The sequence below is a fragment of the Orbicella franksi genome, chromosome 2 (assembly GCF_964199315.1).
Source record: "Orbicella franksi chromosome 2, jaOrbFran1.1, whole genome shotgun sequence".
Taxonomy (NCBI): Eukaryota; Metazoa; Cnidaria; class Anthozoa; order Scleractinia; family Merulinidae; genus Orbicella; species Orbicella franksi.
The window spans coordinates 16,130,833-16,148,494 of record NC_138146.1 but is presented as its reverse complement, the minus strand read 5'-3'; the positions used below and the strand labels follow the sequence as shown (position 1 = coordinate 16,148,494).

Sequence of the window (17,662 nt, the reverse complement as noted above, 5' to 3'; positions counted from 1 at the left end):
AGTAATGCTCATAACAACTAGCCTAGCTTGGGGTTCGTACGCCCCCTGAAAATCCCCTAAGTCGTGATACGATAAGGAGGCTCATGTATCTAGAATACAAAAGTTACCTTGTACCTCTGTTTCAAACTGAACGAGTCACCCTTTCATTTGAAAATCAGTTTGATTTGCCCGAGAACAAACGTGTAGGCGGAACACATTTTCATGTGAATGGTTTGGCATGAAGACTCGTGAAACAGAGGCTAAAGCACCTCGAAAATTGCCTGTTCCCTTTGCTGCTCTCCGTATTTTTGATATAGTACTAGAAGAGACAATCTTAAAAAATATTTTTGCTTTGTATTGATGCTAAGGGTTTGACTTGCTAAAAATTGCGTTTTTAAAAGTTTGTACAATGACATCGTAAAGACAAAAATTTATATATTTATTTTATACGTAAAGATTATTTGTGCTTTACTTACTGAAACAGTGCACCCCAAGTGGTCTAGTTAACTCGTAGAATCAACATTCACAATTTAATTCTTTGTCCTTCTGTGACTTTCAGTGTTAGTCTATATGACGCAGCTCTTCAGCTAGTGACGACAGACACTAAAGTAGAGCTGATGGTCAACCTGACGAGGCGCATGGGAAATGCCAAGAACGAACTGGGCGTGCTTTATATGAACAAGGCCGCTGCCATGATGGACAGCGGCACAGATCCCTCCTTTCTGGAACGAGAACTGTGGAAGAGAAGCTTCTCTTGTTTCGAAAGCGGTATTCGCACTTTTGACATCACGCATGACAGGTTAGTACCAAACGTTTTGTAGCAACAAGGAGAGAGGCGAATGATTTTCACGGACTCTAATTTCTCTATTTTGTAGCCTCGACCACTCCCTTTGTTTACTATGTCTCTCGCCCCAGTTTTCCCCGTTCATCTGCGACTGATCCTAACGAGAAGAAACACTTTCACAACTTTACCGCCGGGAGTGCCTGCACTGCAAGGTGCTGCGCGTCCCAATCCAAATTAGAAGGTTCAGCAGTATACCGCAAAGGAAGTAAGGCCCGAAGAAGTTTTTGAAAAAGCTTTCACTTTCGTAGTCCCTTTTCTCTGCGTCCTTAGCGTAATCATCCGTGACTGAGTTGGAGAAGACGGCAGCCAGATGTCGGCTATCCCTACTTTTGGCAAGAAAACCATCACACGTCAAGCTAAAGAGGCGAAAACACGAGTTTTCCCGCCAAAAAGGGACATCCCCTTCCGGTTACCGTCCTTGACTGACGGACGTGTGTTTTTCATAAGCTCAATAAAACCACACTCTTTATCGTTACCATCAAAAAGAAAGAGTAGAATCTGTTCATGTCATTATAATCACTGCGTTGTCTATTCTCTCTCCAGTGCGAACAAGGCGTTACTACTGTCCAATTTAGGCAGATTAATGCGACTGTGCGCTCAGGGTGTGGGTGGCGTGGAAACCAAGCTGACAGGAAGAAGAGGAGAATTCAGCCAGGAAGAGAGGAGTTATTTTAACAAGGTTCCGGACTGTTTTTAATGTTACATCTTCCATGTAGTCCCATTAGCTTGTGTCGACCAGCTGTCGATGGAAAGTTCAGTTTTGTTTGCTGAGCGGAGCGAAATCTTTGATTAGTCCATATCAAAATGCTCTGGCCAGTCACGTTGTCTTCTTTGAAAATCCTGATTTGCTTGACGCCACTTTCCCGCCATTTCCAGCCGTTACGTTGTCACGTGTTCTTGCATAGAGTTCTAATTGGTTTATTACGATACTTGTGGAGATAGTGTTCATCATCTCTCAGAATAGAATGGTGCTGGGTCAGACAGCAAACTCAATAATCGTGCTTCCTTAATGATGTCAAAACAGTTCGTTCTGTACCGTGGTAAAACAACTAATGGCCATAATTCTATTTCTTCTAAGAAAATAATTACGTCACTTGTTTTCAAGACTGCGAGCAGTTTCATCTATTTGATTCGAGTAAATCTTGAGTTCTCTCCTCCGCCAGGTTCGAATCATTCGTTATAGAAAGCCGCTGTGCGAGGTGAGTGCAGGCGCAAAGTCGAATGAATCCCCTTCACGTAACCCTGCGCCTGCACTCATATTGTTCAGCGGATCCTCCCCACCCGAAATATCCCCTTTGAACCTCTGCAGAGGAGAGAGGACCTTGAGTACAAGATGGACCACTCGTAGTCCACTTGTTGTGCATTCATGCCATGTACGCTGTTGTTGTATATCGTTTAGCCTCGAGCAACCAAACAAGTTTGCATTTGTTGTTTTGCCGTTCTCTCTTTCCAGGCGTTTGAGTTCTACAACAGGGCGTTTCGCTGTTTGTCAGAGAGGAAAAAAAGCCCACAGGTCTGGGACACCGTCACGTGGGAACTATCAGGCTCCTACTATTCAATGGGCACGCTGCTTCAGGATTATGCTCCTTTATCATCTTATGCTCAGGAGCAGGTAACGGATTACACATAGGCAGTTTATCAGTATCTAGTTGTTATTAGAACAGTCCTTTGGACATACTAACTACATGCAAAAAATTTCGGACGTTTCATTCTCGGACTCTTTATACCGCATTTCGGAGAAATTTCGAACAACAATTTTGGACACTTTGCTGAAACATAACACAAGTAAATTTACGCCTACAAAACGCAAATTGCATTGAAACAAGATCTGTGGAAATGATAGTTTTACTATACCCTCGAGGTTTTTTAGATACACCAACCCTAACCCTAACCCCAAATTCTTACGTATTTCAACCAGTGTCTCAGCAAGGGTTAGCTTCATAAAGGAAACTACTGTGCTGTAAATATTTCTGTATGTATTGTCACGTTGTGTACGTGGTTTCTGGTCTTGTGTCGAGAGCCAACTTTTTCTTTTTCTACCTATCAGGCTAACGTTCAATTTATAGGAGTCCGTAATCACTTTTATCTTTAAACTGGTTTCATCGTGTAGCGTGCGGATATCGCAAGTTAACACGGCCCCGGTCTTACTTGTAACTTTACGACTCAACCATCGCCGAGGATTGTTTCAGTCCTTTTAGTTTTGAACTAGACCTTGGTTTTTCAAATGTTGGTATTTATGTCAGGTTGAGCAAGAAGTTACTGAGCTGATGATGAAAGCACTCCGGTTGTTGGAGCCCACTGCCGCTGGGTCTGCGTTCTACACTAGCGCCAAGTCTAGGCAGCAGCTATATCATCGCATTGCCTCAATACACCATCGCCTGGCGTCTCTTTACCATAATTCTTATAGAAACCAGGTTAGACTTGTTAAAACTCACTTCCTTTATGCTAAGAAGGAGCAGAACTTCAGAGTTGTAGAACCTTTCTAAATAACTCGCATGCAACCATAAAAAGCTTGTCATTTTCCTATTGATCGACTGGCCAACCGGCTGATCAACAGAAAATCGGACAGACTGATTGATTGACTGACTGACTGACTGACTGACTGACTGACTGACTGACTGACTGACTGACTGACTGACTGACGGACGGACGGACTGACTGTTTGATAATCTCTACTTTTAGGTGATTTGAGCCTGTAATGTTTTTTATAAAATCGTTTTCAAAGCATATAGTCTTAGACTCAAACCTCAAGTAACATGTTAGTGAACTAGTCTAAAGTAACCCTTTAACAAACCAGAATTTCTTTCTGTAGGCTGTTGATCACTCAAAGAAGAAAGCGCGCTCTTTAGCTGAGCTTCATTACAATAAGGCTGTGGGGTGTTTACAACCAAAACAGTTCCCCTGTGAGTGGATACGGGTTCATCTGGAACAGGTCGCCATGTGTGAATATCACGTGACAACTTACGGTGGGTCAGCAGCTGCTATTCGAAGTCTACAGGCAGCTCTGGATCATTTGTTTGATACTAAGAGAGCTTTAGAACACTTAGGGACGTTAACAGATGTTGAGAGGAGCAAATGCGAAACTGCAACAGGCTCAAAGAGCGAAGAAAGCTCCAAGGTTCACGCGAAAGACGACTCTGAAATCAAATGGGAAGAGGTGCGGACGTTGATTCCGATTTTGGAATCGCGTCTCACGAACGTTTTGAAAGAACTCGTAAAAGCGAACAGTTTGCTCAAGAATAAGGGAAGATCGGGCAGGGACTGGGGAGGACTGGAAACGGCCAAGCAGATGTACTCTGTGGCATTACGGAGCAGTAGCACTAGCGGGGATGAAGACATTGTTAAAAAATGTCAAAGATTAGCAGAAACGCTTCAAAAGCTGCAGGAAATTAAGCACAAATCCAAGTGATATTTGAAAAGTGGCAAGTCAAAGCGTGAAACGAGTGTAAGACCGTCATTAGAGATCGTGAACCAGTAATTTTCAGGAGAAGCACGGTGAAAGTATACATAAACAAAGTTTGCGAAAAGACAGTGGCGGATATGGGAAATCCTTTTTGTAGCTGGTGCTGTGGTGGAACCGACACGAGTCACTCGCTGCGCGCTGACAGAAACATTCCCTTCACCCTCATTTATCTCTTTCGTGACTAGGTGTCACATAAGGCCTCCTAAACATTTCCTACTCTTTGTTGAGTGTGGCAACCGGTTATAGGCACTTATGGCAACGCACACCACAATTGGTTTAAGTTTGGTGCATATTCCTGTTGATTAGTTCGACTTTCACGAGATTTGATTTTACTACACAACTGTACAAACTCAGAGTCAACTCACTTTTGGCGAACAAGTGAAAACTGCTCACTTGACTTGTTCGATCATCCTGTCTTTTAACTGAGATGTTTAAGGTGGAAAAATCATCTCCACTGCTGTAACATCAAGGATAAAACAATGTTCAGAGAGGGCTAAACATTAAAAATATATTTTTTCAAAAGAAATGAATGATTTACACACTAAAACTGAGATTAAAAAATTGATAAAATATGAGTTGAATCTTTAGTGTCTAATGGAGGGTTTAGTTCTAACGCTTAGACAATTCGCCATGTGTAATTATCTCAATTTTCCTGATTTAGTTCAGTGAGGTTCACTCACGAGTTAACTGTATTGCTCTCCATCCTCTAGGTTATTGGTCAAAGTCACAGCTAATTTAAGTGTTATCAACCAACGCTATACAGGACTAGGGGCGGGGATTAGAAAACGGGGCTTGTTCGCTGCATGGGCTGCTCCCTCCTTTTTGAAGTAAACCTGTCTTTTTTGCTCTATCGGGATAAACAAGCAAAAACACAAAGCAAACAAACCTACAAACAATCGGACCGCAAAGAAAAGACTAGAAGCCATGCCAAGGGTGGAAAAACGCGAACTTTTTTGTTGCTGATTGGGCGAAATACACTACGTTGCAAATGACGCACTCCATTTTCCCTCTTCTATCCTTGGTGTTTCTTTGTTAGAATGCGCTACCCTCGTTTTTTTGGTCATTTAAAGGCGGTGAACGAAAGCTTGGTCCCAGGTTACTCAGAATTACAATAGATGGAATTATGGCTCGTCCAAAATCAAAACGTTAAGCTGCGCGTGCGTGGTATTCGTATGACCAAAAGGTGACGTAATAATTGACTGCATGTCATGAATCCCAATGTCGTAGTTGAATCATACTTCTCGGTCTAGTTCGCGAGTTATCCAGCAAAGTCACTTTTTGGAGTCCTTTATAGCTAGCTTGATAAGAAAAGAAGAGAGTTTTCTAAGCGTGGGATCATACACACTGTCAGGTGAGTGTGAATTTGACCAAACGTCCAAACTGCGAATGCAAATCAGTTTCACTGATTTGGGAGTGGTTTAATTTGTTAGAAGGAAAGCTTATTACCTTATAGCACATGCGCGATAGAGTGGGAACATGAAAATCGCGCCGCGCACCTAGTGAGTCAGCACACGAAAGAAAGACAAAAATAGGCGCACACTTCGTCTTAACCAGATGCTCCTTCTTTTGAAATCAAAAAATCCGATCCTCTCTTAACAATACCGTGGGCCTGTTTTCCAAAACGATACATTTTCCCAACACAAGAAGAGCGTGGTTAATAATACCACTGTAACTTTGTATTTCTTTGCCTTCCTTAGTTTTCTTTCTCGCCATGGATATTGACAAGTTACTTCCACAGTTGCTGACTGACCGCTGGGAGACCATGAAGAACTACCAAGCCTACTGCTTGGAGAGTCTAGAAAATTGTCAAGCCGTGCGTATATGCAGACAAGCTAATGAGTTTAGTCACTCCCATCCTGTGATCGCAATGTTCTTGGTTATTGTCTTCAGCTTTAGCTTCCTCCCTGTGATCGTCTTCGTATCGTTCGTATTCGGCTCCTTTGTGGTCATCGTCTTCACAGCGCTGACAGTATTCAGGGGAGTACTTGTGATATGTCTAGTGCCGTTGCTCGCTGTTTCGGTCCCAGTACTGATGTTTGGAGGCGTGCTGGCCGTTTTCGTGTACAATGCTTACTGTTGTGTTGTGAACATTGGACCAATCATCAAGCGATTTAATTGTAAAGGAATGGTCCAATCCAGGCTTCCTTCAAGAATCCATGGAAAAAGAATCCGATTTGCTGGACACAGAGTAAAACCATATGCCCCACAACAACTTAAGGAGGAAGAAACTTTTGTGGATGAACTGTTCAACCGTTTTCCCGATTGTTTCTAAACAAAAATTAAGGAGCTAAAAAAATTATTTTTTTAGTTTTAATTTTAATTTTAATTTTCTTAAAATATATATATATAAAATATATAAAGCATAAAATCAAACAACCGATATTATTTAAAAACAATTCCCTCTTTTTTATATGCCTCCTTTGGTTTTTTAGGCCTCACACCATTCAAATATAAATGTGCCTCTCTTTTAAGATCTAACTGAGCCACCTTGCTCTGTCAGTTAAAAATACACCTTTTTAACAAATCCTTCAAGGTTCCACTACACCTCTATAAGAACAGGCATATAAAAGAAATCTCTGGCAACAGAGATGCTGGGTTTCTAAAACTGATGTCTCTCAAGTTGTTCTTTTTTAATTTTAATGTAAAATTTGTACTTGTCAATCAGACACTCTTACAAGAAGAGTTGCTGTAACAGGATGGTTTTATACTACATTTTGTACAGAAATAAAGTACATTACGGTTTAAAGCAATGATTCAGTTTAAAGCTATTTTTAGTACCTTAATGATGAGGCCGTCAACCAGCATGTCATACTCGACAATATATTACACAGTGGGTCCATAGTGATTACTAGTATCTCAGTTTTAAACGCACTGAGTGGTATCGAACCGGAAATTTTACCCCTAAAGGCACGAAGATCACCTCATCCCTCTTACACTGAGAATAGAATTTTACAATTTGACCAATTAAAAATGAAAAACTTTGAAGAAAGGACTCACACATTTTGCAATAAATTCGGATCCTTTCAGACCATTTTTGAAGGTAAAATAGCTTACATGTAACTTTGCGCGCTTGTAAAGTCAACTATTTTTATCGTCATCTTCTCGAATTTTGGAATTGAAATAATCAATCCAAGGAGGCAACATTTTCCTTCAACTTGTCTCGCAGCATTGTTGCATTCAAAGTTGAAGCCCACTGTTACCGCATGCGTGACCAACCGTGTCTTGCTGCAAATAAAGTGTTGCAAGTTTGCGGTGCTAAGTGTTACCAACATTTAGCAAAACAATATTAACCCGGCGCGTGGGATATAAACGAGCCAAAACGCAAAATAATTCTTGCCAAAAAAAATAAATAAATAAACGTCTGTGAAACAATATTCGTGTTCCACATGGATCTTTCTGGCAGAAACCTGGGCTGCCTTTGGGTTGCCTGTGAGAGTAGCATATCCAAATTAGGATTGTTTTCCCTTTTAAGGTATTCAGGCACTTAATTTTCGCGCCATTTTCCTAAGAAGGGCGAGCGAGTGAGTGAGCTCAAAGATGAAGCAAGTAGGATATTTCGAGTCTCCAGTTGGTGGTTATGAAATCCGGGCCGATAATGATGGCGTTACATCCATTCAACTAAAAGGAACAAAGATAAAAGCTGCGCAAGAAAACAAGAAGCTAGACCCTAAGAGTCGTTCCACTCAACACATCCAGGACTGCTTCGCTTGGATGGACGCATATTTCTCGAATTCACCTTTGGCGAAAGTTAAATTACCAACTTTGAACACCAAAGATTTTGAACTGAACAAACCGTTTTGCTGCAGAGTGTGGAAGATCCTCAAAGATCAAGTGAAGGCTGGAGAAACCGTAACTTACGGAGAGCTTGCCAATATGGCGGGCAACCCCAAGGGAGCCAGGGCTGTGGGAACAGCAATGAAGACAAACCCCATACCCCTCATCGTTCCTTGCCACAGAGTAGTCAAAAGTAATGGTGATCTTGGAAATTATAGCTCATTTAACGGAGCTGCTACCAAAAAATGGCTACTTCAACACGAAAACGCCATCAATTGAAGAACCTTGTTGCAGACAAGCAACTCATCTCCCTGGGGGTAGGGGTGAGGCAGTAGATGAAGACATGGTGGAGTGATGGTATTGAGAATGTGACCCTGTTTGAGACAAAAGATAACTGTAATTTAACTTCAAGCAATGAAACATTTTTCTTCATATCTCAAAAACTGTTGTGATGTCGAATCAATCCTCTACAAACCTGAGACAACTGGAAAATTTTACTTTGGAAATGTCAGAAATTTGAAGACCCCCATTTTCTTTTTGTTTGGCTCAAGCTATTGTAATGTTTTCAAACAGAAAAAATATCAGAAACCCCCCGCCAGCAACCCTCCTTTGGATATTTATATGTAAGACCAGCCCCTTATTTAGTCATGTTTCTAATAATTTTGTGTCAGTTAGCAATTTGATGCTTGTTCTTAATGCCTGTACTAATATTGAACGGCGTGATGTTGGCCAAGTAATTGTGAATCCGCAAAGCAAAGCCAAGTATATCAATATCCATTATGTTATTTCCTTCAAAGTCTTATCTTTTTGGGAGGGGGAATTTTTGATATTTTAATAGCTAATGCTATTGTTGTCTGTTTAAAAATAGGTGTTTATTATTTCATTGGAAGTTACTGTTACACCAGTCCTTACAAATTGGGACTTTTTCATTGAATATTAGAAAAATTCCAAGATGTTAAAATGTTTTGTGTAAGTTATTAGTTAATGTGAGAACATCTAAATGTATATAGGTCATGTAGCTGTCTCTAATTAAGGCATGTACATGTATGAGCGTATTAAGTCAGAAACACATGTTGGGTTTGCTTACAGTTAAAGGAGGCCTAAATGGTAATTCTAAAAACATGGTTAAAGTATTTATAGTTTAAACAGAGCAAGAGAAACTTCTTTCTTCTTTTGTCAGTTACAAAGTTTATCATTTAATTTTATTAAATGCTAGTAAAGTTTTATTGTAGATATTTAAGCGGAGAAACGTGTCTTTTAAGATCAAGATGAATTGTTACCATTTCAGGGAAATCATTTTATAAAGGATAAAAAATTGGAATTTCTGAGGTTAGGAAGGAACATGTTTGTGTCATTGTTTGGAGTCGTTAAGGTGTTTGGTTGGGTTGACAGTTGTAACACAAAATATAATGCCTGTAAAACAATTTAATTTTTCAACTTCACATGTATCAGTCAATGTAAAATTGTCAAGCACACATCAGGAGAATTCTACCTCACAGAGACCACTCACCTGACATATGATCAAAATATTGAAAAAACTACTTATATTTACAGAGTTAAATTTTCTGTTGCCATTTATGACAAACTAAAATCAAAGACTTGTTCATAATGACCTGTTGTTGTGAAACATCTTAATTTTATCTTTCTCAGTCCTAGAATTTATCAGTTGAATCTTATATTTTCGCTGTGCCACAAATGGTACAATCTTATTGTGTACAATGCTCTGTGACTTGCAGATTGACTAAATAACCTGCTAAAAGCCATTCCTTTGGACAAGTTCCTTTTATTTATTGCTAAGTGCAAAAAGGATTTGGGATATATCAAAGCTGAAAATGATAATCCCATTCATTAAATTAAGTTGACTTTTGACAGATTTGCTGACAGATAGCTAATCTTATTAGCTGATGGCTAAGTGCCATGATTGATCCCATGATAGTTACACACTTCCTCTTTAACTTCTTATCAATACAGGTATCATTTTCCTTACAATACTTTGTCCAAAAAAATATGTTGATCTGCAAGTTGAAAAGCATTGGTCAAATGTTTTACTACCGTTTTGCAAGCCACAGCAACGTGCTGCATAGACTTTGACCAATTTATCCTTGTCTCAGCACCTTGGAACTTGCTGAATGGTGTGAATTTGGGCAATGTTTTAACTTGCAGTGAAATGTGGTTGTCCGAGGAGTTGCACTAATTAAACAATAGAGTGTTTCTGTCAAGGAACTATCAGCTAATAGTTGCCCCGTGGAAATTTTATGTTCTTAAAACAAATATTTGCCCGAGAGGCAAAGTTTCAAGGGCAAATATGCTAGTTTTAAGAACATCAAATTTCCAAGGAGCAACTATCAGACCGATAGTTCCAAGTCAGAAACACTCTATTGTCTTTAATTGTTCACCACTGAATTTTCTTCTGTGTGCCAGTTCAAAAATCATATTGAATTATTATTTAGAATAATTTATTTTTTTGAATTAACTTTTTTAGGTGAAAGCCGTGACAACCAAATGTAAAATTGGAAAAAGACAACAGAAACCCACTAAATACAATTTCAATTGTTTATTTTCTACAAGCCCACTTGTTTACAGAAAAATTTTCACGGACGAGTACTATCCATCTGGGTATTTTCCTCGGATGGGCACTATGGCCTGATAGTGTCTCTCCACGAACAAACACTATCGTGTCAAGCGATCAATTTAAACCAATGAGAATTGGAGAAAATTTAGTGGTGAACTATAAAGTGGATCATGTTATATTACTTGACCCTTTTTACCCAGCAAAATCTTTAGAGAATATTGGACAAGTTAAGAAAAGGTAATTGCTTCTTCCCCTAGTAAGCTGACATGTCAAAATAATGCTTGTGTGAGCAGAGACACTACATAAGTGAAATGCATCGGACCTTCTGATCGAGAGCCCAAGACTAATTTCTGCCACTCTTTGTACCTTTCTATCTTTAATCAAAAACATGAAATATGCATGTTTATAAATTCATTTTTCAAGATAAAAACCATCAAAATGTAGAGGAGGATCTTCCATTTAACTATTTGATTAAGCATCAAATATATTAATAAGTGATCTCAATTCACACAGGATTGAAACGGTTACTGAATTCTATCTTTCAATTGTTTCCCATGTCTTTTTTTCTACATAAGAGCATATTCATCTGGGTGTCCAATAATTAATTATTATAGCAATAATGCAATAACATTACAGCTGTAGTTGCTGCTGTAACTGGATGCCTTGATTACTCTTGCATCAGTTTACACACAAATGTAACTGGTTTTCAATCTTTCTTGCTGTTTCCAAACCTTATGGAATATACCACTGACTTTAAAACACAAATGGGTTTCACAAAAGCCTATAGCTTTAAATGTTGTTATTGATACAATTTGTAAGTTACATTTTTAGTTGGACCTAGTGTCGTACAACTCAACTTATCAGGCAAGTAATTTTGAAATGGGCTGTTACACTGAATTGCATCAGACTAAATTCACTTGGTATTCTGTTTCTGATCATGAAAAATACTTGTTAAAAAAATTTCAGAAATTATCATGCTGAATTGACATTTTAAAATGCTGTGCTTATACAATGTCTTCCAGTAGGTTATTATTATAATTATTATTATGAATATTATTATTAAACTTTCTCCTAATCCTAAATTTGCAGTAGCTCTCAAATGATCTAGCATTACCAGCCAATATCAAGCAAACAAGAAAAAAAAAAAAATTGACTATCAGTTGGTGAAAAGAATCTGCAATGTGTTGTTCCAAAAAATATCCATACCCCTCCCATGGAAAGTTATTTGGTTTGGACCCACCCACCCCTGCCCGCACCAATCCCGATCCCTCAAGTGATTCCAGTTTAGGTTAATAGTTTCCTTTAAAATTATTGGCTGTTGAGACCCCCTCCTAATCTCTACTAACTCTCCTTGGGGTTTGTATGGATATTTCCAGGACCACACATTTAATATTATTAATCATGTTTGAGACTAAGAGGGCTAATTAACCATACATTGTTTATGCTTACAGTCTAAACATCTTAAGAACCTTTCTGCTGAAAAAAAAAAAAAATTGCAGAATTATGTTCAACTGAATAATGGTGAATGCTGAAATTATTATACTTATGTAAACTTGCAATTGCACAGAATAGATTTGATAGTTGTTTGACTTATTGATTTGTTACTGCCACTGAATAAAATGATTTTACAAAATTATACAAAAAATCATGGAACACAAATGTAAAATGTTTTGTGTTTTGAATGCTTTAGTTTTTTCATTTGACTGTAAACTTTCTTTATTAATCACACCAATTTGTGAATGAAAGAATGGTTGGGCAACTTCTGATGAGGTTTAAAATGGAAAAATGCTTGAAAAAAGCAGACTACATTATTTCATTATATGATAGTATTGATTTGCATAGTTGTTCTATTCAGCTGAGGTTTAACAGTCACAGATTTCCATTATTGTGTTGAACAATCAAAATTTGCATCATAATATTCACTATAAAGTGAAATGCTTCAACCAGTTTCACTGTAAATTATTTTCAGTCATAACAATCAATGGCAGAACCAAACTCCAGTTAAATTATATGACACTTTGCTTCATATTTAATTTTTAAATTTTATGTGACTGTACATATTCAGGCACTGATTTTAGCCAGAGACATACTCATTTGCATAACCTATGTAAAAAAAAAAAACATTGAGACTTGAGCAAAACATACTTCACAGGTGATTAAGCATTAAGATTGGGTTCTTTGGCTCAAATTTTGTCAGTTTCTGAGGGATCAAATTATGTAGACTTCAAGTCTGACATCTATTTTCTCAAACTATATACATGTAATGGGATTTCAATCTACTAGCATTTCGGCATCCATATGCAAATTTTTAACTTCTGCAGTTAGTAATTACATAGTACACCAGTTTCAAGTTAACTAAGACCATTGAATAAAAGGCATAAGGCACTTCTGTCCAGTGTTTGTCTCAATCTATAAAATATTTGCAAATACCATTGAGAACATTAACTTAATTAAGCTACCAGCAAATCTGTGCATTGTTTCATCTCAAGCTTCAGCATTTATTTTCTGGTATTTTGCAAACATTTTACTTCAGATTGGACCAATGAGTCCACATGGGAGGTACTCACATATAGTAGGAATAGGGAAGGGCAAATGGCAGGCAAAATCCTCAAACCTAATGAAGGGCCCATCACAAATGGGAAGACCCAAGAAAGTCCAGCAGCCAAAAACAATGAAAAAAGTTCTATTTCTGTGAATAAAAACAATATAATGAAAAAATAAAGAACATTCCAAACATGGATGTTTTCCATCCACCTTAAAACAAATCAAAAAAGGAACTGATAATGGCTTGCGACAAAAATGAGAGAACCCCCAAAAATTCCTTACTAAAGTCCTTTACCCAAAAAAAGTTGTGAAATTTTTAACTCAAAAAAGTCGTCAGACCCTGAATTTCAAACCCTAAAAAGGTCTTTACACCTCCCTGTCACTTTTATATCTGAGTACTCCCCCCTCCCCCCTGCCGAGAATGAGTCGTGAGTCTTTTTATTCAGTGGAAGTTGATTAACTCCTAATTGGGTTATTTAAGCTGTGGACTCAGTGCAAACTTGCAGCTTATTGTGACTTCCTTAATATACATTCTCTTGTAAATTATTAGAAGTGCAATAATGTACTTTTGTCATGATCATTCAAGGCCTTCAACAGCCTGGAGGGCTAGGGTGGGGTGGGGGATTCCCTTTATTGTAGAGCTTATGCCACCATTATGGCTTTGTTTATACCACTTGGAGTGGTAACATTTTGTGTTTAGAAATTAGAAAATGGGAAAACAGAGGTTCATTTCTGTGTGGCATGCATCAGCATCACTTCATGGAAATCTTAACTCGAGAATTCCTGATGCTAATTTATATAGTTTACATCTTAGCATGTGGCTTTTTAGTTCTACAAAGCTTGATATTACTACAAGTAAATAAGCTGCCATGAAATACAATCCGTGCCAAATATCGTAACAAAATAATTCCCTTGCACTAAAGCCAACAGCTTTCTAGTTCTCCACAGGTGTGGGCTGAGGTAAAATCACTTGTACAACATAACCTTTGGGGATTTTTGCTTCGCCTATTGTTGTCTTATCAGTCAAGATTTTTCCAGCATAAAACCATCTTTGCTTTGAAGGCTCAATCCCTTCCAATTGATGAAGTTTTTTCTTAATTTTCAGTACAGTGTCAGAAGTATAAACATTCATTTTCAGGTCCTTGCCAGATGATAAGCGAAGTTTAATGTACAGTTCTTCTCCTGACGGCACAGGTTCTTCTTCGTCTGCTTCTGTGCTAGCCTCACCACTTACATCTTCATCTTTAATTAGATTTGTTGGCCTGCTTAAACAGTAAACTGGAAGAACATATCTGTTGCCAAGTTCATCATAGGCATCTTGTAAAGATCCTTAATAATAAAAAGATATCCAGTAAGCTTAGAGTCACCTTGGGTCATCGCCTTATTACGGTGGTGAGCCCTGAATGGCACAAGCCTAGAGCTATGGCCACTGAGGAGGCTCCAATTACTGGCACGTTCAGCCTTGCCGGATTGGTCAAAGGGTACCTTGAAAAAATACCATCTGCGAAAATGACTCCACAGGCAATTTCCATGACGCCAGTCTGCAGTGTGAAACAAATGCTAGAAATCCATCTGTGTTCACAGGCTAGTTAAAGGATGGAGCATATGCACACAATGTCATGGCAGCCATATCGGTGTTGCAAAACAATGAAACGGCAGCCATGTTGGTGTACCAAACCAATCCTGTGGGAGTTCAACTCTTTTCTTATGCAAACAATTTCTCTTGCTCCAATAAATTTGCATGGCTGTTGGACACGTGAGTGCATATGCACTATAGAGTCCATATGAAGAGTGACCCCCTCCCTCCCCCTAATAACCCTATCCTGTAAAAGAGAGCTTATTACAGAAACCTCTTGGAGAATTGGAAGTAATGATGATGAAAGTTACATGTATCTCATTTTCTATCTTTTTTGCCCAACAAAAGGAATTCCCTTCAAAGCCACCCAGTCCCTTTGTTTACTTCACATTAGCCCTAAGTGACATAAAATTTTGAAAGTAACTTCCAGATTTAATTTTTCTCAGGGGGTCGGCAGTTCTGTTGCTCAGTAATTGGGCCACGTACAAAGAGATCTTTCCAGAGATAACACTACTAAGTGATATTGCCTTTCAGTTTCCAAGTGATCGACTACATATCAAGAAATCTTGAATAACTTAATTAATACGCTCTTGCAAGAAATTAACATTTCACTTTCAACTATCAAGAATTTTACAGATTAAAAAACAATTCATTTTGCTTGTTAACTCGCAAAAGGAATAATCCCTGAATATCGAAAGCAGAGTATACTCAAATGTAAATATGCAAAAACTACAATTTTGTAACAATTTAGCACGGGTGTGAAATATTTGTTGGTTTCTTTCGCACGTCGAGACACGAATTTAGTACATTTTGAAAACCATTATACTTTTTCTAACGGACCAGCACCTGGGAAGTGAAATTTCTGCTACACCCGATCGTCTAGTCTTCACATTTACAATCAATGACAGGAATAATTTTCGTTGAGTGATGTCTCGACCCTTGTATTGTTTAAATCTTACGTCTTACAATTTGTTTGAGTTAAGCAGTCTAGCTACGATACTACGACCTGGGATCAAATGTTTTTAAATGTAGGGTTTTGAGAGCATAATCTGTCAGCGAACCCTGTCAAATTTTTGTAATCGGGCATCAATCTCTAGCGAAAAGACTTCATTTTGTGCTTGAATGCATTTAAATGCCGTGAGCTGATAGCAGCCATCTTGACAACAAAAATATTGTTTCCTAACTTTTCGGTGTCTATCTGTGGTCACGTAGACCGCTGAAGGCGTATTTAATAAGATGTGAAAACGCGCTTAATACTCGTAAGAATATCTACGAAATTTAAAGCGAAAACAGTACAGGAAAATGCAAACTGCCAAGGTATTTCTTGCGTGACTTGAGCTGAGATATATATGTTCTCGCCATGCTTCAGTCGACTTGAAGCTTGCCGAGCGCTTACCTGTGGGAAGTGTTATGTTTGCTCCATCTACGATTGCTTGAGCCCACGTATGATCGTCTGTTTCAGCTGCCGCTCTCAAGGCATCCCAAATCTCTTTCCGCCCTTCGAAAGCTGGAGCAGTTTCCCAAAACTCATCTCTTTTGCTACGTAGTTGGCCTTCTGTTAGCGGCATTTCGGAAGTCCATGGCGGCCTCTCTTTCTTCAGTGGTTGATTGCGACCCAGAGTGACTGCAAGAAAAATAAAAATTTTAAGCTACTCGTTTAGGCTGGTCCCAAAACCTTGCCAAGCGAACATATCAAGGTACAACACTTGTGCATTTTTTGATAACAACCTCCTGGAGTACTACCAAATTGATCGCTGGAACTGACTCGCACACTGGGATCTCGCGATGTACCCATACAGCCACCCATAATGATGGCTGGCAGAAAGGCTAACACAGTCGAGAATTAAACTGCACCGCCAAAACGGCGGCTACAGAGGACGTTTTCCTCTGCTTCGAGGAAAGTTTCCCTCGACTTTTAGCATGGAAAAAAGTTCCTGCGATTGATATTCGCTCAATCCGTGACGTCACTGGTAAACAGAAGCGGACATGCGTGCATTTTTCTTACCAGTTTCTTTTTACGCATTTCATTTCCCATTTTATTTCGTTTTCCTTATTTATTTTTCCAGAGTTGGACGAAATCTAGCACTTGCACGGCCTATACTAATTGGCAATTAGATTATGAACTCAAGATTTCTATGGCAGAGATGATAGTTGATGAGGCCGAAGGCCAGATCAACTCGCAGATGGCCTCGTAGACTAAATTGTTGTTTGAAACTTGCAGCTGTCCGTTCGCATAATTTCATGATTTTCATGACTTTCATCAGTTCATTGGATAATTTTGAGGTTTTAAACGCAAGTTCAATCTCCATTTTTGAGTTTTCTTGGAAACTGAATAACCCAGTGACATTTCTAAATCTTCCTCGAAACCTCAGAGAAAGTGATAAAACACTGCCATTTTGTGGACGACCTCCAAAGTAGCTTCTCATAGATGACAGTTTGTCCCTTAAAAATGTTATTACCCTTAAGCATTATATTAGGGTGCTTTACCAGTTTTCTGACACCCATTTGTACTTCTGGTTATGGAGGGTTTAGCCATTTTGCCACTAGCCATTTTATCGATATCACTGCACCACAAACAGGCTCCAGTACACTGCTTAGCTTTATCTATTATAGATACATGTATGTTCTGTTCGCAATAGATGCTCAAACATCGATTTCGAATTGGAATCACACAGTTTAATTCTAATTTGTTCCTAACATGACTCAATCCAGCAAAGAATACAACAGAGAAACTTTACCACCCAAGAAGGTACCAAAATCACCCATTTCAAGATAAAAATTTCTTCTCTCCGGCCAATCCCTGATCTCATTTGAGTTTTTTTAAATATTAATAAAAAGAATAAGAAATGAAACTTCAGCATATTTCGATATCCTTTATCAGCGACAGCATGAGCACAAAAAGCAAAACTG

The 17,662-nt window shown here is 38.6% G+C and overlaps 3 protein-coding genes across 3 annotated transcripts in view; 2 read left to right on the top strand and 1 right to left on the bottom strand.

Moving 5' to 3' along the window:
- LOC145478246 (erythroid differentiation-related factor 1-like) overlaps positions 1-4,846 on the top strand; it is a 32,972-nt gene extending 28,126 nt beyond the window's left edge. The window contains exons 23-27 of the mRNA XM_081456192.1: positions 539-778; positions 1,367-1,502; positions 2,277-2,435; positions 3,067-3,237; positions 3,636-4,846. Coding sequence (XP_081312318.1) covers positions 539-778; positions 1,367-1,502; positions 2,277-2,435; positions 3,067-3,237; positions 3,636-4,232 — 1,303 coding nt within the window. The 3' untranslated portion in view covers positions 4,233-4,846. The remainder of the gene's footprint in view (positions 1-538; positions 779-1,366; positions 1,503-2,276; positions 2,436-3,066; positions 3,238-3,635) is intronic.
- A 2,471-nt stretch (positions 4,847-7,317) lies between these two features.
- On the top strand, positions 7,318-9,295 carry LOC145478279 (methylated-DNA--protein-cysteine methyltransferase-like). Its single transcript, XM_081456245.1, has one exon. It carries the CDS (start codon positions 7,824-7,826, stop codon positions 8,337-8,339), a length of 516 nt encoding a protein of 171 aa, XP_081312371.1. The 5' UTR covers positions 7,318-7,823; the 3' UTR covers positions 8,340-9,295.
- Positions 9,296-13,306: 4,011 nt separating this feature from the next.
- On the bottom strand, positions 13,307-16,768 carry LOC145478278 (ubiquitin domain-containing protein 2-like). The gene is made up of 3 exons (XM_081456244.1): positions 16,481-16,768; positions 16,149-16,376; positions 13,307-14,505 (listed from the first exon to the last, which is right to left on the bottom strand). Exons 1-3 carry the CDS (start codon positions 16,557-16,559, stop codon positions 14,111-14,113), a joined length of 702 nt encoding a protein of 233 aa, XP_081312370.1. The 5' UTR covers positions 16,560-16,768; the 3' UTR covers positions 13,307-14,110.
- Positions 16,769-17,662: the final 894 nt, after the last annotated feature.